Consider the following 26,804-nt stretch of genomic DNA (forward strand, 5'->3'; position numbering starts at 1 on the left):
TAGAAAATCATTTTGAATCTGGAAAAAGATTTTGAATCGTATCGTGACCCCAAGAATCGGAATCGAATCGAATCGTGGGACACCCAAAGATTCACAGCCCTACTCTCTGGCATCCTTTCCCCATGCAGCTCTACAACGGGCCTAACACGCAAGCCCCGTTGATTGGCGCGTTCTGTGGGAACACGCCCCCTCCCGCGAGCACCACGACGGGCTCCTACCTCACGGTGGTGTTCAGGACGGATCACTCGGTGGTCAGGTCCGGCTTCCAGATGCTGTGGACCCAGAACGGTAAGACACAACCAACTTGTACTAGATCCGCTATTTTTGCAGTCGGGGCCTGAAATTCCGTAAGAGGGCACTTTTGGATGAAAATAGCCGATCTACAAGCTCACAGCCGATCTACAAGCAAAATATCGGATCTACAAGCTCTCAACACGTCGCAGTGTGACACGTTGAGAGCTTGTAGATCTGCTAGTTTCCGAGCGCGACCCCGCAATCTTTGGCTACCGGAGATGCGGCGATGACATGGCTTTCTAGGGTGCAGTACTTCGTCCTACAACTACAACCTATCTCAAACCCTCTCCCTAACCCTAACCTCCCACGGGGCAGCACACCTAAATATAACCTTAACCCATGTCTAACCAATGACTAGTCTAAACTAAGTATGCACCCCGGCTTTCTAAACAAGTTCTTTCAATGCAACATGGTGCGAAAGAAATGCAAATGCCACTCCAAGTGGCATTTGCATTTCTCCATTCACCATAGTAAATGCTGCATTCATGGTCTGGAAAGGGCAGTTGTTTTACAGACGGGTAAAAGGGCAGGGGCTGAAGCCCCATATTTGATGTCTATATGCACATGTGCACAGACGCAATGTGCTAACCATTCATTTTGACCTGGTGCGGTGGTTGACAGGTTGCGGTGGGGTGCTGTCGGGCCCCAGTGGCTCCTTCAACAGCCCGGGTTACCCCAACAGGTACCCGGAGAACAGAGAGTGCATCTGGTACATCACCACGGACAGCGACACCAGCGTCACCATCACCATCCACGAGTTCAACATAGAGTACCACCCCGACTGCAACTACGATGTGCTGGAGGTGAGACCCCCAAGTGGTGGAAAGTACCCCTATTGTGCTGAATATAAGACTATACTTAGTTTTTTTAGTTTAGTTTTTTCCAATGGAAATATCCTACAAAAAGAGAGTCGTATTATAATTGAGGTCCTGGGATGACGCGCGTTACGCACATGACGTCACTGAACGTCCGTCCACCTCCATGAACGTGCTGCAGTTCCACTTTTCGCCAGTAGGTGGTGGCAGCTTCAACGTTGGATAGCCTTACTGGGGGCTTGTTCCAAACTCCAATGGCAAGATGGTCTGCATGATAGTCAAATTGACCTTTGCCCTCTTAGGTATTCGGCGGCCCCGACCTGACGGCTCCGCGTCTGGCCCAGCTGTGCACCACCACCACCAGCCCCATGCAGGTGTCCAGCACCAGCAACATGCTGACGGTGCGCTTCAAATCGGACGCCTACGTCAGCGGGGGAGGGTTCAACGCAAGCTGGACCCAGGTCCAGGGAGGTGGGTTTGTGTGTGGCTGGACCGCACGCACGCACGCACAAACACACACACACACACACACACACACACACACACACACACACACACACACACACACACACACACACACGCACACGTTCAACACCTCTACTGATGGTCAGTGACATGCACAGTGTTTAGACATTTTATGAAAAAAATGAGAAAATCATATTGCCGTGTCTCATCTCCTCTCCTCTCCTCTCCCCTTCTCTCCTAATCTCGCCCCTCCCCTCCCCTCTCCTCTTCCCCTCCTCTCCTCTCCCCCCTCTATCCTCTCCCCTCCTCTCCTCTCCTCTCCCCTTCTCTCCTAATCTCGCCCCTCCCCTCTCCTCTCCTCCAGGCTGCGGGGGGCCAGTAACTGCTCCGTATGGGGAGATCCACTCCCCTCTGTACCCCAACAACTATCCCCATAACGTGCAGTGTACCTGGGTCATCAGTGTGGACCCCGGCCACCGGGTGCTCTTTAACTTCTCGGACATAGATATTGAGCCTAATCAAGGCTGCGTCTGGGACTATGTGCTTGTAAGTGCAACTTTTCTTTTTGTCAACTTTCATACTTGGTCAATAATTAGAGAGAGAGCGAGTGCATTTTCCGGCAGCGGCATCTGCTGCGGAACACCCGCGGCATTTGGTAGTGTTTCTCGCCGGCAGTCCGACACTCTACCCCAAACCCTTACCCTAACCACAAGTAAGACGCGCGAACGCGGGAAGCGAACGCAGCTCGTATATTGCAATAACAACAATTAGAATAAATTAGGTACTTTAAGGTTTTTTTTTTAAGTTTTTTCTTTAAGTTTTTTCTTTTTAAGATTTTTTTTAAGATTTTTTTTTAAGTTACGTTTTTTTAAGTGTTTTCTTTAAGTTTTTTTTTTAAGTTAAGTTTTATTTAAGTTAAGTTTTTTTTAATTAAGTTAAGTTGTTTGTGTGTTTGTGTGTGTGTGTGTGTGTGTGTGTGTGTGTGTGTGTGTGCGTGCGTGTGTGCGTGCATGTGTTTTTGTGTGTGATACAGCTGTGCCCTCTGGTGGTGGGCGGGTGGTGTTACAGCGTGACACACACACAGACACACAGACAGACAGACAGACAGACAGGATCTGCTGGGTCTCATAGTAAATGCTCACTGCGTTCGCAATAATTGCAAACACGACGCAAACACATGTTGGACCAAGTCGAGTGTCATAATCCCGGCCATCGGCCTGGTGAAAACAACCAGTACTCTCTTTAACCGAGTACTCATCTCAGAGTGATATGACTCATGGATAAGGGTTAGAACTGCTTTTCAAAAAGAATCATGTCACGTTGTGTCTTGCAGTGGAACTATAGTTCATTATTGAGCACAACAAACGACATCACTTCATAGACTTGTGGCTTTCTTTTAGATTCCGCAACTAGAGGTTCGGGCAACTACGCAGGCCTCACATCTAGAGTCACCTACGTCGTATTATAATGTAGGACAAATATGATCCATTCCAGTAACTTAAAAAAACCCAATGTTTGCGTTCATTCTTATCATTTCACGAGAGCCTGTGTCACTTCTCGGCACAGACACAGCTGGTTCTGTGGACACGGCAGTTATTTACTTGTCCTTGACTGAATCGACAGATTGGGTTACACATTGCAGGAGAACGTATTGGCAACAGAGAGAAGGAAAACAATATAGTGGACTACAATTTATAATATTTGTTATCATCAGGAGCAGTTGGCGGTTAGCGACGGGAACATTCTGACTTCCATACAACTGCAATACTTTTTGAACAATTAATTGCCGCCCAATAATGTTACAAATGGTGGCCGTGATTTTAATGGGTGAACATAAACTAAAAGTTTAGTTTTAACTTACAGAACTTAACTTTTATTTTCCATTATGATAATACTCACATTCTGTCTCTTATGCATGCCTCCGACTCTCTGTCTCTGTCTCTGTCTCTGTCTCTGTCTCTGTCTCTGTCTCTGTCTCTGTCTCTGTCTCTGTCTCTGTCTCTGTCTCTGTCTCTCTCTCTCTGTAGATCTATGACGGTCCGAGCATGTCATCTCCTATGTTGGCTCGTGTGTGTGGCAACACCATCCCCCCCGCCATCACATCCACCCAGAGCACCATCTACGTACGCTTCCGCTCAGACTCCAGCAACGCTCACCGGGGCTTCAGCGCTCGCTTCTCCGAGGGTGCGGCTCTCCTCCAATAGCGATCGTATCAATGATATCAAATGGATATTGAATGTATCAAAAGCTCTCTCTGCATAATAGGACAGCTACTAGAGCTAGCAACGACTTGCGGTAAACGGTGAAGCATAAATTATATCGCAGAGCATTCGCTGCATCGTTATGCTGCGTTCACACTTCAGATTTGTTTTTGGCTTTCTGCCTTGTCAGGCCAGAGCCTATATGTGGCAAGCGCCTGGACCACTTGGCCAGCGGGCGCCCAACTATATCATTCATTCATCATTTCAGTGGAAAGCGAGCAACGTGAAGGTTCAAAGCTGCTACAAAATCTACAAAGCTGCACTCCAAGTTGAGATGGCTTACACTGCTGCAGCTTCAAAGCCACAAAGTCACCAAGTGTTGTTTTAACCATTTCCACCCAGCTTCTCTCGTCACACAAATCCTGGTTGTTAGTGTAATGTGGGGGGAAAACTAATCATTTCCGTCAGCCAGTTCCATGTTCTTTTTAACACCAGCCAGGTTTGATATTTTCCCTTCATATGTTTCTCGCTCGTCGGACACTTTCTCGCACACTTGACGTCAACGGCGGGCGCGTTGATCAACGCTTCGACAGTGCATCAGTGACAGATGTGCTGCGTTGCTCTGTAACATTGAGTCATTGTATCTTGTGCGGCTGCCAGTGTCAACAAACACAGCATGAACATGGCAGTCATGTGATCCCTGCAGAGGCTCTTGGACGTAAAGTTTGTGTTGCATTTGAAACGTCGTTCTGTTTTTCCTCCTTTCGACTACAGCGTGCGGAGCCACCATCGTGACAGATGATGTGGGCGGGGCTATTGCGTCACCACGGTACCCGGGCATGTACCCATCCAATCAGAACTGCAGCTGGATCATCACCGCCCAGGAGCCATGTGAGTCAACCAATCATAATACCCTGAGGCGCCTTTGGCGCCTTTTTTTTTTTTAAATACATTGATTACGGTTCACAACTGTATTCTCTACGCACTCGTAACACTCCGGTTCAACTGTGTTCTCTACGCACTCGTAACACTCCGGTTCAACTGTGTTCTCTACACACTCGTAACACTCCGGTTCAACTGTGTTCTCTACACACTCGTAACACTCCGTTTCACAACTGTGTTCTCTATGCACTCATAACACTCCGGTTACAACTGTGTTCTCTACGCACTCGTAACACTCCGGTTCAACTGTGTTCTCTACGCACTCGTAACACTCCGGTTCAACTGTGTTCTCTACGCACTCGTAACACTCCGGTTCAACTGTGTTCTCTACGCACTCGTAACACTCCGGTTTGACTGTGTTCTCTACGCACTCGTAACACTCCGGTTCAACTGTGTTCTCTACGCACTTGTAACACTCCGGTTCAACTGTGTTCTCTACGCACTCGTAACACTCCGGTTCAACTGTGTTCTCTACGCACTCGTAACACTCCGGTTCAACTGTGTTCTCTACGCACTCGTAACACTCCGGTTCAACTGTGTTCTCTACGCACTCGTAACACTCCGGTTCAACTGTGTTCTCTACGCACTTGTAACACTCCGGTTCAACTGTGTTCTCTACGCACTCGTAACACTCCGGTTCAACTGTGTTCTCTACGCACTCGTAACACTCCGGTTCAACTGTGTTCTCTACGCACTCGTAACACTCCGGTTCAACTGTGTTCTCTACGCACTCATAACACTCCGTTTCACAACTGTGTTCTCTATGCACTCATAACACTCCGGTTACAACTGTGTTCTCTACGCACTCGTAACACTCCGGTTCAACTGTGTTCTCTACGCACTCGTAACACTCTGTTTCACAACTGTGTTCTCTATGCACTCATAACACTCCGGTTACAACTGTGTTCTCTACGCACTCGTAACACTCCGGTTACAACTGTGTTCTCTACGCACTCGTAACACTCCTGTTCAACTGTGTTCTCTACGCACTCGTAACACTCCTGTTCAACTGTGTTCTCTACGCACTCGTAACACTCCGGTTCGGTGTGATGAAAAAAATATATATGAAAATTCCGCTGGCTTATTTTTTTGAATCGTAATATCTCGGATTCTTCTTTTTGGATCAAAACAAGCTTGATTTGCGCCTCATTTCTCTAAACGATAACATCGTCCGGTTACAAAATGTATGTTTTGGGTGAATGAAATAACATTTGCGGCACCCGTTACATATCGATTATTCACTTCCTGATTCTCGGTTTCCTAGTGACACGGCTTTTAAAATAATACGGTCCCTCATAGAGAATGAACGCGTGGCGGTTCTGGAGTACAGTAAGATCATGGTAAGAAAAATACCTATGTGAATCACACTGACAAAGTGTGTCACAAAGCAGTACAGTGGTTGTGCAGCAAACATGTCAAAGTCAATGAAGTTTTAAGAGACGAGTCATGATCTCTCTCTCTCTCTCTCTCGCTCTCGCTCTCGCTCTCTCTGTCTCTCTCTCTCTCTCTCTCTCTCTCTCTCTCTCTCTCTCTCTCTCTCTCTCTCTGCACAGTCAACCATGTCACTCTGTCATTTAATCTCTCTCTCTCTCTGCACAGTCAACCATGTCACTCTGTCATTTACGGAATTTGATCTGGAGATGATCAACTCCAACTGCAGCCATGACGCTGTGGAGATCCTGGATGGAGACAACTACCAGGCTCCTTCTATAGGTAGTGGTGTTCATGACAAAACTCATTTTCAATTAATGCTGGTTTTATTCTTAACTACTTAAACCCTTTATTTGTATACTTTGTCGTGCGACAAATATAGCAAATACTAAGCTGTATTGTAAGCTTGTAGATCGGCCCATTTTAGAAAACAATGTTTGACCATACCCACAATATTGTCAGGTTGAAAGTGCTTAAAGGGGCATTCCACTCATTTTCAACATTTTACTATGTCATTAATATACCTTAGAGCTGTTGTGTGGAAATAATAAAAAAGTTCCCCCATTCTGTGTTTCCTAGAACTAGAGGTCTGAAAAAAATCATCTTGATGATGTCATCAAGATGTGTTTCACCATGTTAATGATTTTTTTCATAATTACAGTTCTAGGAAACACAGAATGGGGGGACTTTTTTATTATTTCCACACAACAGCTCTAAGGTATATTAATGACATAGTAAAATGTTGAAAATGAGTGGAATGCCCCTTTAAGGGCTGTTTGTCAGACGTCTTTTAGGCACATTGCTGCCACGTATACGTTGCGTTTTGCCTGATGATATCTGATGATGACGTTGTCCTGTTAGGTCGCTACTGTGGGACTCAGCTCCCTCATCCAGTCACGTCATTCAGCGATGCCCTGGTGGTCAACTTTGTCACCGACTCCTCCGTGTCCAGGAAGGGTTTCCGAGCCACGTACTCTGCATCCACCTCAAGTAAGACTCTTCAGTCATCATTTGACCGTTGGAGTCAAATACCCTATTGGCCTGAATATAAAACTGTTTTTTTTCCTCCAATGGAAACGGGGTCGTATTATAATCGGGGGCTAGACTATTTGACATTCAATGTTCTTTTTCCACAAATGAGTCTTGAAAAATTGAGGTCGTCTTATAATCGGCACAATACGGTCATTAGTATGGTAAAAAAAACTGTTTTTTTAAGACATTCTCCTCTCCTCTCCTCTCCTCTCCTCTCCTCTCCTCTCCTCTCCTCTCCTCTCCTCTCCTCTCCTCTCCTCTCCTCTCCATCAGGTTGTGGAGGAGCCTTGGTGATGGAGAGCGGAGCGTTCAACAGTCCTAACTACCCGGACGCGTACCCTCCCAGCGTGGAGTGCGTCTGGACCATTACTAGCTCCCCAGGGAACCGTCTCCAGCTCTCATTTATGTTAGTTAACCTAGATAAGATATATCTGCTCTCTGCAAGTGTGTGTGTGTGTGTGTGTGTGTGTGTGTGTGTGTGTGTGTGTGTGTGTGTGTGTGTGTGTGTGTGTGTGTGTGTGTGTGTGTGTGTGTGTGCGTGTGCGTGTGTGCGCGCGCGTGCGCGCTGTAGAGTCAGAAGAAGATTGTCAGGGACCTTTTGGAGACTTTAATGGCAGATTCACAAATTTCACACTGAGTCTGTTTGACTCAAACTGTTCCCCAAATACAATTGCCTGGTACCCGCTGGCCATGATTCACATTGGCCTTGATTCTTCCGCACCCGAGTACACTTCATTCAGCTTTCACGTTGAATCGATCCGTATCCGAGTACACTTCAATCGGTCCCGGGACTACCTCCATGCAGTCCCGGGAATGGTTAGGTGATCCGCTCACGGGAACGGTACGCACTAGCATTCATACCACCACAACAACTGCCAAGTGGTCCTGAATGCACAACCGGGACCATAGTGTGAATCTGCCCTCACTGAGTGATACGCCTGAGAATAGCAGGTTCAATCTTTATAGGCGGCCCAACATGATGTCACTGTGTGCTTTCCTGATGTGCACGAACTATACGTTTATTTAGCGTTATTTATTAATCAGGTCAATAAATCCAAAAAAGAAACACACCAATAAAGAAAGTGGAACCAACTATAACATTAAACTCAATGGACGGAGCCGCCCTGATCTTTTATGTGGCCCTATTACTTTGAATGGTGTCCTAATATGCCCTATTCACGCATTCCATAAATAGACTCATCACCAGCTACATACACATACATACGATATTGTGATGTCACTAACGTGGTGTATTTCGAGTGGGCCTTTTGACTCAAAGGGCAGTATTATGCATGTCTTAAGTACCAGGTCTTATGACTCTACTTAAGACCTGGAGGCGTGGTCAATGCTGTTTGGCCACTCAGAATAGCCAAATGGTATTGATCACGCCTCCAGGTCTTAAGTTAAGTAATAAGACCTGGTACTTAAGACACGCATAATACTGCCCAAAGGCTTTCAGCTTTGAGGAAGAAACCAAAAATACACAGGGAAGACATTTTTTCAATATTCTAACCACGCCTGGGGGGGGGGGGGGGGGGGGGGGGGTGTCTATTAGAGTAATGTTAACTCCATAGACATAATACAAAAACAGAAAAAGTTAAAAAAGAATCACACCACGGCATCTTTAAGTCATGTCAAAGTCACACTTGTGTGAGTGTTGAGGGGTCGTGTGTCCACTTTGTGTCCCCCCCCCCCCCCCCCCGTAGAATGTTCCAGCTGGAGGGGAGCGCCGACTGCAGCAACGACTACGTGGAGATCAGGGAGGGCAACTCCACAGGGTCTCTGGTGGGCCGCTTCTGCGGCGCCTCCCTGCCGTCCAACTACACGTCCCTCGTCGGCCACATCCTCTGGGTCAAGTTCCGCTCCGACCACTCTATAGCTGGATATGGCTTCAGAGCAACCTTTGCGCACCGTGAGTGTGTTTGTGTATTGATTTGATTGAATACTTTATTAGCACATTTCTTTTAGGGGCGCTAGCCCCTCCTATGCCCAGCTCTGTGTGTGCGTGTACGTACTACGGTACTAGTCCTACATACTTACACCTAGAAACCCCATTCAAACCTATTTAGGTTCATCTTACGGTGGACATGTTTGCCTGAAAATAAATCTTTGAAATGTTTCATAGTTTTAGAGTTATTTAACTTAAACGCCCAATGCATTCTCAATGGCTATAGCACAAACGTTGGCATGCTGCTAGTCTTACATACTTCTTTGAAATGTTTCATAGTTTTAGAAATATAGTGCTTTCAAATTTGAGAAATTCACAATGGGGCTCAATGGCAGATATTGGCATGTCAAAAAAGCACTTTCACCTAGAAACTCCATTCACACTTTTTATAATTCAGCTTACTGTGGAGACACATGCTGGAACTTTTTACTTTGAAATGATTTGTAGTTTCTGAGTTATTTAACTTAAACGCCCAATGCATTCTCAATGGCAATAGCACAAACTTTGGCATGCTGCTAGTCTTACATACTTACACCTAGAAACCCCATTCAAACCTATTTACGGTGGACATGTTTGCCTGAAAAGAAATCTTTGAAATGTTTCATAGTTTTAGAAATATAGTGCTTTCAAATTTGAGAAATGTATAATGGGGCTCAATGGCAGCTCTATGGCACGTAAAAAAATCACTTTCACCTAGAAGCTCCATTCACACATTTTAGTTGAAAGTGGTTTGCAGACAATTAAGGCCGCCTATTCAACAGTATAGTCCAGTTTCCGGTGAAGAGGTAACCACCGAAAACTACAACTTGACGTCACCGCTCACACAAACACATCTCTCTGTTTGTACTAACCGAAACGGTGGTCACCTCGTCACCGAACACTGGACTATTATGAATTGGCCTTCACTTCAGAGATCTCTCTCTCCCTTCCCGCAGTGTACGGCAACGACCTGACGGGGGATTGGGGCCAGATCGCCTCTCCGCTGTACCCCCGCACCTATCCCAACAACGCAGACTACCGCTGGACCGTCACCGTGGACGGAGACAGCTACGTGGAAATCAGATTCCTGGACATGGACATAGAGGACCTGTCCGACTGCTACTACGACCAGCTCGTAGTAAGGGAGCACTTTATGTGTATTACATGGATTCAAGTTCTCGGTCGCCACGACTGAGTTCAGTCATTTTGGATTCCACAGCCGTCCCGAATGGAATTATGTTGTGCACTGAAAATAGCCAATCTATGAGCTTATAGATTGGCTATCTTCACAATGCCATGAGGCTAGGCGTCCGTCCGTCCGCGGCCTAATACAATTTTAATTTGGGGGGTCCTTGACATGAAAATGTTTGAGAGTGGAGTTTGCATGTTCTCCCCGTGTCCCCTAGGGTAGATACCCTCACAAAAAACATGCAGTAATCCTGGCCTCCCCCTGGCCAGCCGGGGCGCCTGATGGAGGGGAAAGGAACTGGTTGGAATAACGTGTTCCTTCCACGCGCTACGTCCAACCAGGGAAACTCCCCCCTGTCACGTGTAAAGGAGCAACTTGGACACTCAGGCATGAGGGAAGCATGAGTTCAAGTCCGTTGCTCTCCCCATGTCCCCCATATATGGGGACTAGGTTGGCGGAGGGTGTGTAGAGAGCCCAGGATCACATTAGATAATTGACACAGGGGTGAAAAAATGGTTTACAAAATCGTGGGATAAAAATGTATTTAAAAAAAAAAGAAAATGTTTGAGAACCACTTGACTTAATCCACTATTGGTCCCCTGCTCCTCCAGGTGTTTGATGGACCCAACGTCCACTCCTACCCCATGGGGACGTTCTGTGGTCTGAACCTGCCCCATCCGGTGCGCAGCACGGGCAGCACGGTCACTCTGGAGTTCCAGTCAGATACGATGGTGGGAGGACGAGGCTTCCTCCTGGAGTGGACGGCCATACAGAACTCTGGACCGCTGCCCACCATCGCTCCAGGTCAGGTTTATTAATTTTTGTAGTTTAATTTAGTATATATTTTTTACCTACAAAACATATTGAATTCATTAAAAAAAAAATATATATATATATCCTGGAGAGAAAAAAAATGGATTGCAGCCTAAGCGTATTACGTCTATGGATGGATGTACTGTACATATGTCCAAAACCTTGGTATGATGACATACATTGTCAGATATCACCACTTTACCCAAATACAGCTCAAGGGGAGCTGGCGATTGTTTTTTCCAATAATGGACAAAACAACTATCATCAACAAATCTATCTAACAAAAATAAAAGTAGAAACATGGAGATAGCTGTTTTTTTCCCCGACAGCGAACTGGAAACCGAAAATGGACCCTAACTGGTCCATTTGCTTCCATTTGTACACTCTCAGAGTTAAATTAATATTGATTTTACAACATTGGTGGTCCCAGAGATAGAAATGCCATTTAATGGGGGTCCGTAGACTAATGCATGTCAAACTGGGGGTCCTTGAAATGAAATGGGTTGAGAATCACTGCTAGTGCCGTAAAAATCTATTCTTATGGGGGTCCCTGGCATGTCTTTTCAAGTGGGGGGTCCGTGGGCTAATTAGTGTCAATTTGAGCGTCCTTGATGTGAAAAATTGTGGGAACCACTGCTCTAAGGGATAATGTTCCTGCATTCTATAAAGCCGTGTGCGTGTGCGTGTGCGTGTGCGTGTGCGTGCGCGTGTGCGTGTGTCCTGTCCTCTCAGGTGCATGCGGCGGTGCCTTGATGCCTGACGACACGCCGCGTTTCCTGTTCTCGCCCGGCTGGCCTGAGAACTACGCTCACAACCTGGAGTGCACGTGGGTGATCCGCTCCCCGGACTCCACCGTGGAGCTCAACGTACTCTACCTGGACATGGAGGACTACCCCGGATGCTTCTTCGACAGCCTCGACATCAGAGACGGTATATATATATATATATATATATATATATATATATATACGAGAGGTCGGTCGGTCGGTCTGTCGGTCTGTCGGTCTGTCGGTCTGTCGGTCTGTCTGTCTGTCTGTCTGTCTGTCTGTCTGTCTGTCTGTCTGTCTGTCTGTCTGTCTGTCTGTCTACACAGAGACATCTCTCTGACTCTCTGTTAACATGAAGGGTATTATTATTTGGTCAGGGGGATTCAAGCCAGTTATAACTGATAATTCCTGTAACAAAACAGTCTGCAAGACTTCTCAGTTGCACAGGGAAGACACTGTCATTATTCTATTGTTTTTTGTGATGCATTTTTGTGTGATTTGAGGTATTTTCACAATAGATAGATGTTTATTTGTGTACGTGTGTGTGTGCGTGTGTGTGTGTGCGTGTGCGTGTGCGTGCGTTCCCCCATGGCCAGGCGAGACGAACCTGTCCCCTCTCCTGGCCAGCGTGTGCGGCCGGCAGCTGCCAGGTCCTCTCCACTCCACCGGAGACTCCATGTTCATTCGCTTCACCTCGGACAGCAGCCTCAACGGACGAGGGTTCAACGCCTCCTACACCAGAGGTCAGCACGTCAACTGCACCATGTGACTGGAAGCTCTGCCAACCAGGGCTGGGCAAATTAACCCAAATTATCAACAGGTCGTTGAATACAAAGAAGAAGAAGCGCTGTCGTGGTCCGTGTATACAGTATAGAAACTGTAAACAGGTGCTCGTTGGCGAGGGTTCTATAATGGCAAAACAGAAGGAGATCCAAGGCACTCTGTTGCAGTCAGGTATAAAAGGCCTTTATTTAAATGACATCAGCTCGGCAGAGAGCATTACAGAAAACGACCCACGTGTTTCGACTGTCAGGTCTTCGTCATGGGACCCTGAAGGTCGTTTCGAGGAAGCAATCCGATTGGTTGAAAACAGCCATCTAGCCGCGCGTCAAACGAGCATGATGGAACGCCTAATCAGAACATGGAAATCAGCTGCTCTGTTCTCCCAGAGCGCAGCCGACTGGGTTGCTATAGGCTAGCGAGTTTCTTGGGACATTAATGATTATATCTGGTTTCAGTATTCATCTATGATATATCTTCTCTATTATTAAGGTTATTTTGTAATGGGGGGGGGGGGGGGGGGGGGGGGCAGGGGTCGCAAGACATGGCCAAAAACGTTGCGAATCCCCTGCAGTAGGTGGTGGAATTGGGCAAAGTGCTGAATGCGGTCGGTGTGTTCTGTTGTCTCCTCCTGTGTCCCCATGGCAGGTTGCGGGGGCCTTCTTCATGCTGACCTGTGTGTGTGTGTGTTCTGTTGTCTCCTCCTGTGTCCCCATGGCAGGTTGCGGGGGCCTGCTCCATGCTGACCGCGGCGTCCTGAGCAGCCCTCGCTACCCGCAGAACTACCTGCCGGGCCTGGACTGCAGCTGGCACGTGATGGTGACGCCCGGCCTGCGCGTCTCCGTCAACTTCGAGAGCCCCTTCCAGGTCCAGGGCTTTGGCACGGGCTGCAGCACCGGCGACTACCTGGAGGTTAGGGAGTAGATAGATGGATAGATACTTTATTTTGGTCTGACATTTGTTTTGTGCCAAGCAGTCATCAGGATACAAAAATCACAATACACAATAGTGTGGCTTTAAAACCCATTCTAGGCGGGAACCCCTTTTGGCGTTTCAAACATTATGTTATACTTTAGCTATTGAAAAATAGCAGATCTACAAGCTCGTAGCACGGCACCGAGTGCCGCGCTACGAGCTTGTAGATCTGCTTTTTTTCTTTTTAATCTTCAAAATGTGGCGCAAATCTTGGAATATATACAGTATTCTTTCAGAGCGAACATTTTTAACTCAAATATGTGCTTTTGGGGAGGTCCCCGGAACAACATATTTTCAGATGGGGGTCGGCGGCCAATTACATATATTTTGAGAACCACTGACATAGAAACATAGGGTTTTTCAAGAAAACTGTAAAAGACGTGTAGAATCGTCCTCAGGTCTAAATGGGTTGTATAAATCCGGATTTACTGTTAGGTATCCATGCACGGTTCTTGTAATAATACATTCGTTGTTGCGACTGCATCATCTTGTTTGTATTAAAGGTGTAGTGAAACGGAAATGGTGGACATTTATTGTGAAGTTTCAAGTTGAAACACCGCTATGAAGTTTCTGAACCAATCAGAGCGTCGCATCCCTTCAGGCGATGGGACGGTAGCTAGGGAATGTTGCTATGCTATACGCAGCAGCGTGGTGTGTGTTTGTTTACAAATCAAATAGACAGCCAGCTCTACCAGTTTACTGTTATGTGGCTTATTTCTACCCTATAATGTTTTCAGATACATATTTTAGCGTGATGATTAAGTTGAAACCGAGTAATACACTGTCTGGATGTTATCTGGAATGGGAATAAAAACGGAGGATTTCTGTAATCAATAGCAGCTGTGCTGCATGGATGCGCACATATTGGAGAGGATACGGGTGAGCTTCATTTTTATTGGCTTTTATCGATGTGGGCCTCGACACGTCATCACGCAGCACGTTTTCGTTTTCAGGAAGTAATAAAAAATATATTTTTATGGACTTTTGATATAAAAACACACAAAAATGAGAATTTTCCCATTTTTTTGGCATCCATTGTTAGGTATGCTCATATGATGACCACGGAGATGGTCTAAAAGTGTGAAAAACGTATTTTTCATTTCACTACACCTTTAATTGTTATGACATGTATTATTTTTTGGTGTCCTGTTGTATTATTAATGCCTTGGCGGTGATATGAGAATGTGCGTCTCGCCAATAAAGCGCATTAGCATTTGAATTCAATAATGTGGGAGACCTCGCCTGAGGAGCAGACTCCATTAACAGCACTCAAGTCAGTCATATTGATTGTAATGAAATACTCTTATTGCTTCCATTCTTCTCCTGCTGTTCCACCCTGCTTTCTCCGTACCTTCTGGAATCTTCCGTCAATCCCACGCCCACCTCTCCCTCCTTCCTCTTTTCATCCGCCTGCCCCCCGTCTCTATGTCTGTTCTGACACCTCTCTCTCTCTCTCTCTCTCTCTCTCTCTCTCTCTCTCTCTGTCTCTCTCTCTCTCGCTCTCTCTCTCGCTCTCTCGCTCTCTCTCTCTCTCTCTCGCTCTCTCTCTCTCTCGCTCTCGCTCTCTCTCGGTCTCTCTCTCTCTCTCTCTCTCTCGCTCTCTCTCTCTCTCTCTGTCCCTTTCTCTCTCTCTCTCTCTCTCTCTCTCTCTCTGTCCCTTTCTCTCTCTCTCTCTCTCTCTCTGTCCCTTTCTCTCTCTTTGTCCCTTTCTCTCTCTCTGTCCCTTTCTCTCTCTCTGTCCCTTTCCCTCTCTCTGTCCCTCTCTCTCTCTCTCTCTCTCTCGCTCTCTCTCTCTCTCTCTCTCTCGCTCTCTCTCTCTCTCTCTCTGTCCCTTTCTCTCTCTCTCTCTCTCTCTCTCTCTCTGTCCCTTTCTCTCTCTCTCTCTCTCTCTCTGTCCCTTTCTCTCTCTTTGTCCCTTTCTCTCTCTCTGTCCCTTTCTCTCTCTCTGTCCCTTTCCCTCTCTCTGTCCCTCTCTCTCTCTCTCTCCCTCTCTCTCTCTCTCTCTCTCTCTCGCTCTCTCTCTCTCTCTCTCTCTCTCTCTCTTTCTCTCTCTCTCTCTCTCTCTCTCTCTCTCTCTCTCTCTCGCTCTCTCTCTCTCTCTCTCTCTCTTTCTCTCTCTCTCTCTCTCTCTCTCTCTCGCTTTCTCTCTCTTTCTCTCTCTTTCTCTCTCTTTCTCTGTCTATCTCTGGCTCGGTCTGTCTGTCTCTCCCTGTCTCTCCCTCTCTCTCAATTCAATTAATTTCGTTTTTTCTCATTATTCAATTTATTGGCAGGTGAAGCATTCTCATATTGCCAAAGCATTAATAACTTACGATTAACAAATACATAACAATAATACATGCATGCATCTGTGTGTTTTTCTTTTGTTATTCTTGTCGGTGCTGGGTGGTATTCTTTTTGTGCCAGCTCAGTGGCCTTGTGGTTAGAGCAGGGGTTCTCAACCCGTGGGTCGCGACCCCTCGGGGGGTCGCCAAATTAGTTTGGGGGGTCCCCAAATTATTTAAAAAAAAAAAAGATTTATTTTTTTAATTTTTTTTTCACGATTTTTCAAAAATAGCAGACCTACAAGCTCATAGCGCGCCACTCGGTGGCGCGCTATGAGCTTGTAGATCTGCTATTTTTAAATAGCTAAATTATAACAATGCTTAAAACACCAAAAGGGGTTCCCGCCCAAAATGGTTTAAGGTTATTGTAGCAGTCAATTTATATTGGGGGTCGGGAGGGGGCGGGGGTCCCGAGACATTGCCAAAGCATTTCCGGGGGTCCCCGGCCAAAAACGTTGAGAACCCCTGGGTTAGAGCAGTGGTTTTCAACCAGGGGACCACCAGTGGTCTTTAACCCATTTTGACCTGAGATCAGATTCTAAAAATGTCTTCTACATCCTGACAGTTTTCTGAAAAAGCTATGTTTCTATGTCAGTCGTTCTTCGATTTTTCAAAAATAGCAGACCTACAAGCTCGTAGTGCGCCACTCGGTGGCGCGCTATGAGCTTGTATGAGCTTGTAGATCTGGAAGTTGCACTAATATTTTAGAAATAGGTCAACAATACAAATTACGTTAGTTTTGTGGATTAATTTACTTTTACTGCGTGGCCCCCAGTGCCCCCCACAAAATGACCGGAACTACTTGATATTTCACCAAAACCAGAGCAGAACTCCCACCACAGGACTCGGGCAATCAATTAATACAGTTGCAACCACTATATTAATGGCAAGTATTTCATACAACTTAAGTTCAAAAAATCTGAACTATCCCTTTAACACTTATCAGATCTTTAGCTCTTGAGAGCGGGTCCATTTGGTTTCATTTCACGCTCTCAAGAGTTACGTTATTGTTAAACATCTGCATTACTGACTTTGCAAGAAGTCTACCCAATTAAAGAATGTAGAAGAATTGTCATTTCTGTATTGATGGTACCACATCGATACAGCATGGAATTGTGGACAAAATCGAGTCTAAGAGGCTAAATCTCATCAAGTGGTGGTCCGTGGCTCAAATGTTGGGCCTAATGCTGCATTCACATGGGGTCAGGCAAGCGGTAGACGGCAAACCGGAAGTCATTTTAGTGGACGGGAGCAGGACGGTATAAACGGAACAGCCCGGCAGCCAGAACCGGCGACGGTACCGGCAGACTGCATCAATGTTAAAATATGTAATCTTTTCACGGTTCCGTGCCGTCCAGCAGGTTTTGCCGCTTGCCTGATTCCATGTGAATGCAGCATCAGGGCCTTGATATGAAAAGGGTTGAAAACCACTGGGATAGAGTGTTCGCCCTGAGATTGAGAGGTTGGGGTTCCACAAAATTTAATTTAATTTATTAATGCTTTGGACCCAATGCCTCCCTGCTTGGCGCATCAAGGGTTGGATTTGGGGTAAGTCCCCTGTGACATACTATGTCCAGGAGGTTTACTTGTGCATCATGTCCAGGAGGTGTGCTTGTACAACATGTCGACGTGGTATACGTACTGTTGCTAGCCTCTCCTATGTCCAGCTTTGAGGGTTTGTGTAAAGTGTAAACACAAACATTGAACGCCATTGACATTAAATGGCCATTTTGGAGTGAGATGATGTATGATGATGTATGATGATAAGAGCACCCCTCAACTTCACACAGGTGTGATGCTTTTGTCTTGTGTCTTGTCACATGTGGCCAAGCAGTTGAGCAGTCCACCACACTTTGACCGCAGTGACCGGTGAGTCTGTCTTTCTGACTCTCTCTCTCTCTCTCTCTCTCTCTCTAGTTGAGGAACGGTCCAGACGCCTCAGCCCCCTCCCTGGGGGGTCGTCTGTGTGGCTCCAGCTCCCCCAACGTCGTGCAGACCACCGACAATGACCTCCACGTGCGCTTCGTCTCAGATGCCACCAACGAGGCCAGCGGCTTCAAACTCACGTTTGAGGCACATAGCAAGGGTAATGCCCTGTCCTGTATTTCTGTGCTTCTCAAACTTTGATTTTTGAGTGGTGCAAACCACTCCAACAACCAGCTTTGTCTGTACCCGTGTACCTGTACGTGTACCCGTGTGCCTGTACGTGGTACCTAAATAAATGAGCATGGTTACCATGGTCACTGACATTACGTCAGACCACAGCTGATCAGTCTATATAAGACCTTGCACCACTCAGTTCACACGGGTGTGATTTTTCTTCTGTTCATGGACGCCAGGGTTTTTGGTTCTGGTTATATATTAGGCCGTGGACACGCATAACTCTAGAGAGTGTACAAATGGAACCAATAGGCACCTTTGGCTGGACTATGATAATGATATGAACTGATATGAACTTTATTTGTATAGCGCTTTCGAAAACATAGTTCTGCACAGAGCAATATTAAAAACAGCAAGAAACAACAAACAGTAGCAAAGTGAATGTATATATACAAATGGCTATAAAACAGTTAAAAAACACTCTTTACACACTGTGTAAAAGTGGGTTTTCAAACGTGACTTAAACCACAGTCTGGGTGCCCGAGTGGCAAAAGCCCGGTCACCCCGGGTAACTAAGTTTGTCTGAGGGACATCCAGGAGGGCCTTATCCGAGGATCTAAGGATGCGCCCAGATTTAGGGAGGGACAGCATCTCACGGATATAGATGGGGGCCAGCCCATTTAGGGCTTTGCATGTAATTAATAGAATTTTAAAATCTGGCGCTCACCGGCAGCCGGTGAAGATCAGCAAATATTGGTGTTATATGGTCCCTTTTCTTTGTGTTAGTCAGTAGACGAGCAGCAGAGTTCTGTATTATTGTAGACAGGATTTCCTGTCAACCTACTGTACTATCAATAAAGGCAAATTAAAAAGCCCAAGAAATATAATTTAAAATAATAATAATAATAAATGGAACCAATTTCGGGTCCATTTCGTTCCATTTGTACACTGTCTCAGTTAATACCTGTATTGGTCCATTTGGTTCCTAACTATCATTTAGTTGGGCACACACTTGGAACCCCCTGAAGTATCCCCGGGGGTCCCTGGATCCCACTTTGAGAACCAATGCTTTATTTGAGTGTAATTTTGACAGCTTTATTCCCAGTTATTTTTTGGAAATGTTTGAAAACGATTCCGCAAAAATAATTGCGATTATCTCAAATAATGATGATTATCAAAATAAATTGCGAGCAGGTGATTATGTATTGTGACAGGTCTTATAGTAGCATCTAACCCCTCCTCCTCCTCTGCAGCGTGTGGAGGACACGTTCACCTGAATGACAATGACCCACCGGGCTACATCACCTCCCCCAACTACCCCCAGCCCTACCCCCATTACAGCGACTGTTTCTGGGTCATCACTGTGCCCAACGGAGAGGCCGTCCAGATCGACTTTGAGGGCGACTTTGACATCGAGCAGCAGCCTCCGGGCGACACCAGGTAACACACTGACTGACTGACTGCGTAGGGGAGAGATGGAGGGAGAGACAGACCGTAAGAAAGCTAAGAGGGAGACATGGTAGGAGAGACTATACCATGAATGTTAAGAAGGAGACAATGCAGGAGAGACAGACAGTAGGAAAGCTGAGAGGGACAGTGTAGGAGAGACAGACAGTAGGAAAGCTGAGAGGGACAGTGTAGGAGAGACAGACGGTAGGAAAGCTGAGAGGGACAGTGTAGGAGAGTGTAGGAGAGACAGACAGTAGGAAAGCTGAGAGGGACAGTGTAGGAGGGACAGACGGTAGGAAAGCTGAGAGGGACAGTGTAGGAGAGACAGACGGTAGAAAAGCTGAGAGGGACAGTGTAGGAGAGACAGACAGTCGGAAAGCTGAGAGGGACATTGTAGGAGAGACAGACAGTCGGAAAGCTGAGAGGGACAGTGTAGGAGAGACAGACATTAGGAAAGCTGAGAGGGACAGTGTAGGAGAGACAGACGGTAGGAAAGCTGAGAGGGACAGTGTAGGAGAGACAGACGGTAGGAAAGCTGAGAGGGACAGTGTAGGAGAGACAGACGGTAGAAAAGCTGAGAGGGACAGTGTAGGAGAGACAGACGGTAGGAAAGCTGAGAGGGACAGTGTAGGAGAGACAGACGGTAGGAAAGCTGAGAGGGACAGTGTAGGAGAGACAGACGGTAGGAAAGCTGAGAGGGACAGTGTAGGAGAGACAGACATTAGGAAAGCTGAGAGGGACAGTGTAGGAGAGACAGACATTAGGAAAGCTGAGAGGGACAATGTAGGAGAGATAGACGGTAGGAAAGCTGAGAGGGACAGTGTAGGAGAGACAGACGGTAGGAAAGCTGAGAGGGACAGTGTAGGAGGGACAGTGTAGGAGAGAGAGACAGTGTAGGAGAGACAGACAGTAGGAAAGCTGAGAGGGACAGTGTAGGAGAGACAGACGGTAGGAAAGCTGAGAGGGACAGTGTAGGAGAGACAGACGGTAGGAAAGCTGAGAGGGACAGTGTAGGAGAGACAGACAGTAGGAAAGCTGAGAGGGACAGTGTAGGAGAGACAGACGGTAGGAAAGCTGAGAGGGACAGTGTAGGAGAGACAGACGGTAGGAAAGCTGAGAGGGACAGTGTAGGAGAGACAGACGGTAGGAAAGCTGAGAGGGACAGTGTAGGAGAGACAGACGGTAGGAAAGCTGAGAGGGACAGTGTAGGAGAGACAGACAGTAGGAAAGCTGAGAGGGACAGTAGGAGGGACAAAGGAAGGATCTGAACAGGCTGGGTCTCGTTACTCCATCCCATCATTATTTTGTCTCCAGGTGTATTCACGACTACCTGGAAGTGCGCGACGGGGCCACGTCGGACGCTGCGTTCATAGCCAGGCTGTGCGGGTCCACCCGCCCCGCTAGCCAGACCTCCACGGCCTCCTCCATGTTCCTGAGGTTCCGCTCGGACTTCAGTGTCACCAAAGTCGGCTTCAGGGCCAAGTACCGCATAGGTAGGAGAGAGATGTCTGTGACACGCACACACACACACACGCACGCACACACGCATGCACACACACATACACACATACACGCAGGCACGTCGCATGCACATACTGTAGCTGAAAATAGCAGAAAAAAGTGTCAATCTACAAGCTCACCATGCAATTTTTAGGGTCTGTGAGCGCAACCAAATCAGGCATAACTTCAACCTCAACCTGGCCTATACCTTTACATGCATGATGTTAACCCTAAACCCATCCTGAATCTATTCCTAATCGTAAACCTATACTCCCCAAATAACTATGAATATTGTTCTCTTGATGATCTGGAAAATTGTCCTTGCGGTATCTCCTCAAATTCTGCCTTACTTTTGGGGACATTTGGGGCGGCACGAGTATACAATTCAAGTACAACAAAAGTTCCCAGCAACATCAAAACCTCCTCAACCCTCCCCTTCCCCCTTTATTAATATTCGCTTGAGGGTGTCTTTATTGAGATGTTATTCTTCTGCACCTGGCTGCAATCCATAAGCCCCGTGTCTGTAACTTGTACTGCTTGCTTTGCTGTCTCTGGTGCCTGAATCTCCCCCGCACGGGATCAATACCGGTATATAGTGAGAGCCTGCCATCGCGCAAATTCCAGCTTTTCACCAGAGGAGAAAACCTTTTTATTTGTTTTATTTTTTTCAAAATAAGTTAATATCACAGGCAGACTCTTCACATACTAGAGCATGTCTGAAATAAGTGTCAGAGCTGAAATCGACATGTAAATATGAAATAAATGCTTAAACATGTAGCTAGGTGTAATGTTAGAGACCACAGAAGTGAACCTTTCAAGCCTGTTTTCTCAACTTGTTGTTTTCTCTATAAGCCATATCTTCAAAACTGGTGGGTCAAACTGAACGACCAATATCTTAGTTTAGTCACATTTGTCCTTCCGTCCTAGCTACGTGCGGAGGCACCTACGTGGGCCAGAGTGGCACCATCACGAGCCCCGGCTTCCCGGCCGCCAACTACCCCGACAGCTCCCACTGCGAGTGGTACCTGGACGGCCCCACGGGGCACTACCTGACCCTCACCTACGACGCACTCAACCTGCAGAGCACGGCCGGCTGCGTGGCCGACTATGTGGAGATCAGAGAGTACAACGCCACAGGTGGGAACACCTGTAACTATTCAGTGGTGGAAAGTAACTAAGTACTTTTACTTAAGTACTGTACTTAAGTACAATTTTGAGGTATTTGTACTTTACTTGGGTATTTCCAGTACCACTACATCTCAGAACCAAAATTTGTACTTTTGTACACTACAATTATTTGAAATTTTGAGTTACTAGTTACTTTGGAGATTTTAATTTTGATTAGAATACATACATTAACGGGGGCACGGTGGCACAGTCGGTAGTGCTGTCGCCTCACAGCTAGAAGGTCCTGGGTTCGATTCCCGCTGGGGACGCTGTGGGCGCAGGGGGCGTGTTCCCTCCTCCGTGTCATCAGTGCCCATACCCGAGGCGGGGTTGGCGAAGGGGCCTTTCTGTGTGGAGTTTGCATGTTCTCCCCATGTCCCCTAGGGTAGGTACCCTCACAAAAACATGCAGTAATCCTGGTCTCTAAACTACCTCCCCCTGGCCAGCCGGGGCGCCTGATAGAGGGGATGGTTGGAATAACGTGTTCCTTCCACGCGCTACGTCCAACTGGGGAAACTCTCCCCTGTCAGGTGAAAAGAAGCAGCTTGGACTCCTCATGCATAGAAGGAAGCATGAGGTCGGTCCGCTGCCCCCCCCAGGTTGGCAGAGGAAGTGTAGCGCCCAGGATTACATTAGATAATTGACACTGGGTGAAAAAATGGGTTACAAAATTGTGGGATAAAAAATATATAAAAAAAATAAATACATAACCACTTCAAGCATAATGGAACACCTAATCAAACATAAAAATCAGCTGCTGGTTGCTGACTCTCGACTGGGCTAGCGATTTTCTTGGAACAGTTTGTACTAGTGGCTACATCTGTCATTAAAAAAATATGATTTTGTTTAGCAAATATCTTAGTTATAATAAAATTGAGTTGACGTGTTTTTTTTTAAAGGGTAACTGTTGTATAATCGCAGTATTACACTCGAGGGTCGTGCTTTACCGTTCATTAACCCATTTGGTGTCTGTCTGTGGTGTCCCTCTGTCTGTCCTCTCAGGTCGTCTCCTCGGTAGACACTGTGGCAGTAGCATGCCTCCCTCCTTGGACACCGCGGACAGCTTCGCCTATGTCCGGTTTGTCAGCGACGGCTCTGGCAACGCGCCTGGATTCAGTCTGTCCTTTGAAGCCAGCGTGGAAGGTATACCTCCAATACTGTCACTCACCACACATTATTAACCAGGCGAGAGCGACCGCAGGGCTGAGCCACTCTCCCGGAATAATGTCACTTCATTATGTCAGCACTGTCATAGAAGTTTCATTTTAAATTGTCTCATACTAGAATTTCGCGGGCCTTCGGCCCGCTCATCCCAGAGTTGCGTTGCCCCGCGTTGCGATACAGAAGTCCACAGATACAGAAGTGCACAGTGACACGCGTTGTATGCAGCTGTTTTGTGTTGCAGCGCGCGTGTAGTGTTGTTATCCATATATGCGCCTCGGTTCGTCCCGTTTGTTCCACGCCAGGTGTCGACGCAGTCGTTGGCGCAAATTTCTTATTATTTGAACTGTGTATGTAATCGCGGCTAGTAGCACACATGTTTTTTTAGGAGCACGATGAAAAGTTATGAAATAATGTGTTTGAGGGCCCTCCTATATACAGCTTTAGTCCCCACACGTCTCAATATTTGCCATTGACAAAGAACAGAGAAATTAGGTCGAAATGCCGCTAAATATGACGTAAATTAAAATGTATTATATATATATTTTTTTTTAATTGAATGTAAATACTCTACTTATAAAAAAACCTGGCAACCCGCACCCCGCGGTCATTTTCCGCTAACCGGAGCGGTGCTCCCTAGCCTGCTGGAGGGGTTCACATCATCCCATGCAGCCTCGAGAGGAAAAAGAAGGAAAATAAATGCAGCCTTGAGGCTACCTACCAATGTGGTGTTGTGGAGCTTGATCACCTCCTCCTCCTCCTTTTCTCCCCAAATTGCCAATCCCAATAAATGCAAAAGTTGCCTAGTGTGAATACTTCCACAGCCTAAGTAGTAAAGGATAAACTATCAGTCTTCTCCGAAATCGGTCAATGTTTGTCAACTCAGCACGTGTTGACAACGCATAGTAAACAGAAGCCGTATGTGTGTCACACCAAAAGTGGTGACCTATAGAATCCTGTACATAGAAGCATCACGCAATCGTCTCCCTCCCTGTGTGGGTCACGTGGTGGGCTCTGAGCAAATGGGAGAGGGAATGTAGTGTTGCCAGGTCCGCGTATTGTAAGCGAGTGGTAGTGTGTGTAAGTAGCGTGTTGAATGGCATTTTTTCTGTGCTTGTTTTCATAGACGTGGCAACAAATTAGGCGGGGGTGTCGGTGCTTGTGGCGTGTTTGTGTTTATTATTGATATTGATATTGTTTGCGAGTGTGGACGGGAGCCGGCTTTAGTGGCAGTGCGATGACAATTTGTACGCGGGTGGTGTCGAGTGTGGCCGTGCGGCGCGACATGAGGAGATAGGGAACGAACGACGCGGAGGGTAAGTGTGTGACGTGTTAGTGTGTTGTTGCAGTGTGTGTTGCAGCGTGTTGCAGCGTGTCAGTGACGTAGTAGCTGGTGACTTTCTTTTCGTGGTTAGCTTTTGGGGACACCTTTTCAAATGTATAATAGATAAGCAGGGGGCACATTATTATTTTTGGCTAGTACTCAAAGGAGCACCTGTACGTATCCTGCCACAACGTTATGCTGCTTTCACACATGTTTAATTCCAACGCGATGATTTGATTAGCTGATCACCCCCACGGCGATGATTTGATTGGCTGAGCAAAGTACGTATTGAGGATATAAGAAGTGAGGACAGAAAATTGAAGACGGGAACATTAGTGCTATTAAGACGAGCCATAATTTTCCTTTATTTGCTGGTTCTCCCTCCTCCTGCTGGCTGCAGTGTGTGGAGGAGAGCTCAACGCTCCGTCTGGCACCATCTCCTCCCCCAACTACCCCAACATGTACCCTCACAACCGCGTGTGTCGCTGGGACATCACCGTGGCCCCGGGACGCAGGGTCACCTTCACCATCAACGACCTGCGGCTGGAGGCCACCAGCAGCATGGGCTGTGTGTACGACTACCTGGAGGTGAGTCCCCGTTGTCTCACCCGAGACACTTGTGTTTTAAGCATTATGTTCTACTTTAGCTATTGAAAAATAGCAGATCTACAAGCTCTTGTAGGTCTGCTATTTTTGAAAAATCGTGAAAATGTGGCGCACATCTTTATATATATATTCTTTCAGAGCGAACGTTTTTAACTCAAATCTTTGCTTCTGGGGGGGGGGGGTCCCTGGAACAACATATTTTCAGATGGGGGCGGAGGCCAAATATAGATAATTCTGGGGGTCCTTGACATAGAAACATGGGGCTTTTCTGAAAACTGTCAGGATTTAGAAGGCATTTGTAGAATCGTCCTCAGGTCTAAATGGGTTAACACCTCCTTTATTGCCGTAATTAACATTATAAGAAGTTACGGTCACTGACGATGTTTACAGTTACCTTTGAGGAGTCAATGCAGTCGTAATTCTAGCTCCGTCTCATGATTATCCGTCTGAAAATAGTCCCATAGCTCTATCATGAGTAAGCGATAAAGCGGAAGTGGAGCCTCCTCCCCACTTCCATTTCATCTTTACATTCTGCTTAGCAATACAAAAAAAAATATATATATATATATATATATATATATATTTTTTTTTTAATTATATATTATATATATTATATATATATATATATATATTTTTTTTTTTTATTTTTTTATTTTTTTTATATATATTTTAAACGGAACGGAAATGGCAGCTTCCTTACTCGGATTTCGGGAGGTGTAGTTCCAGACTCGGAGATTGTGGAATAGTTGTCTGGCTACGCGAGACCACTGTACTGTTTCACTTCACCCTCCATGTATGTGTGTGTGTGTGTGTGTGTGTGTGTGTCAGCTGTGGAACGGGCGGGGGGAGGACGCGGCTCGACAGCGCTTCTGCGGCACGGTGCCAGCGGGCACCCAGGTGCACTCGTCCATGAACACCATGGTGGTGGTGTTCCGTACCGACTCCTCCAACTCCAACGGAGGCTTCTCCGCCAGCTACTCCTCCAACCAGGCCGCAGGTCAGAGGAGATGTCAGGACACTTTATTAGTCAAACTTTATTGTTCTGCTCTTGTTCTACTAACAAAGTATACTATAAAGGATACTATATGTGGACTTACTTCCTTTTTCATTGTATGTATCCTTTGTTCAGCACAATTTTTTGAGATGTGCGTGTTACCCTTTGGACATGCATTAAAATCAGGAATATAAAACAGAACTCAACAAATCCAAACCCTAATTGTTGATGTGAACTATGAACCCTAGTATCCCTATTCTGGGGGAAACGTTAGCAGAAAAGAGCAGATCTACTAGCTCAAGCTAGTAGTTTGGTGTAGAGGGAGGGGGAGCAGGCCAAGTACAGAGCCAACGCTCAAGTGTATTAAGCATTGAGTGGTTAAATAATCCAACCAATTAATAGAAAATGTAATACAAATAATAAAAAACATACATTCGCACCTTGCTGATGATAGTGCTGTCAATGAAATTATCTATGGACTGTAATTAATCTGCAAAACACTTTTATACAATATGTAGTGGGGGTCCCTGCTTCATCTCTCTCTCAGC

General features: G+C 46.4%; 1 protein-coding gene across 1 annotated transcript in view; it reads left to right on the forward strand.

Annotated features, from left to right (window-relative positions):
* cubn (cubilin (intrinsic factor-cobalamin receptor)) overlaps positions 1-26,804 on the forward strand; it is a gene marked incomplete at its 5' end in the record, with an annotated part of 101,698 nt that overhangs the window by 40,403 nt on the left and 34,491 nt on the right. Inside the window, 22 exons of the mRNA XM_079489535.1 lie at positions 129-288; positions 916-1,097; positions 1,412-1,580; positions 1,939-2,120; positions 3,602-3,758; positions 4,550-4,666; positions 6,317-6,430; positions 7,010-7,138; positions 7,454-7,586; positions 8,887-9,092; positions 10,064-10,245; positions 10,908-11,100; positions 11,842-12,039; positions 12,473-12,619; positions 13,378-13,568; positions 17,873-18,041; positions 19,309-19,495; positions 20,819-20,997; positions 21,932-22,141; positions 23,174-23,314; positions 25,057-25,244; positions 26,091-26,259. Of these exons, the coding sequence (XP_079345661.1) occupies positions 129-288; positions 916-1,097; positions 1,412-1,580; positions 1,939-2,120; positions 3,602-3,758; positions 4,550-4,666; positions 6,317-6,430; positions 7,010-7,138; positions 7,454-7,586; positions 8,887-9,092; positions 10,064-10,245; positions 10,908-11,100; positions 11,842-12,039; positions 12,473-12,619; positions 13,378-13,568; positions 17,873-18,041; positions 19,309-19,495; positions 20,819-20,997; positions 21,932-22,141; positions 23,174-23,314; positions 25,057-25,244; positions 26,091-26,259 (3,703 nt within the window). The remainder of the gene's footprint in view (positions 1-128; positions 289-915; positions 1,098-1,411; positions 1,581-1,938; positions 2,121-3,601; positions 3,759-4,549; positions 4,667-6,316; positions 6,431-7,009; positions 7,139-7,453; positions 7,587-8,886; positions 9,093-10,063; positions 10,246-10,907; positions 11,101-11,841; positions 12,040-12,472; positions 12,620-13,377; positions 13,569-17,872; positions 18,042-19,308; positions 19,496-20,818; positions 20,998-21,931; positions 22,142-23,173; positions 23,315-25,056; positions 25,245-26,090; positions 26,260-26,804) is intronic.

Source organism: Electrona antarctica (genome assembly GCF_951216825.1).
Source record: "Electrona antarctica genome assembly, chromosome: 20".
Taxonomy (NCBI): Eukaryota; Metazoa; Chordata; class Actinopteri; order Myctophiformes; family Myctophidae; genus Electrona; species Electrona antarctica.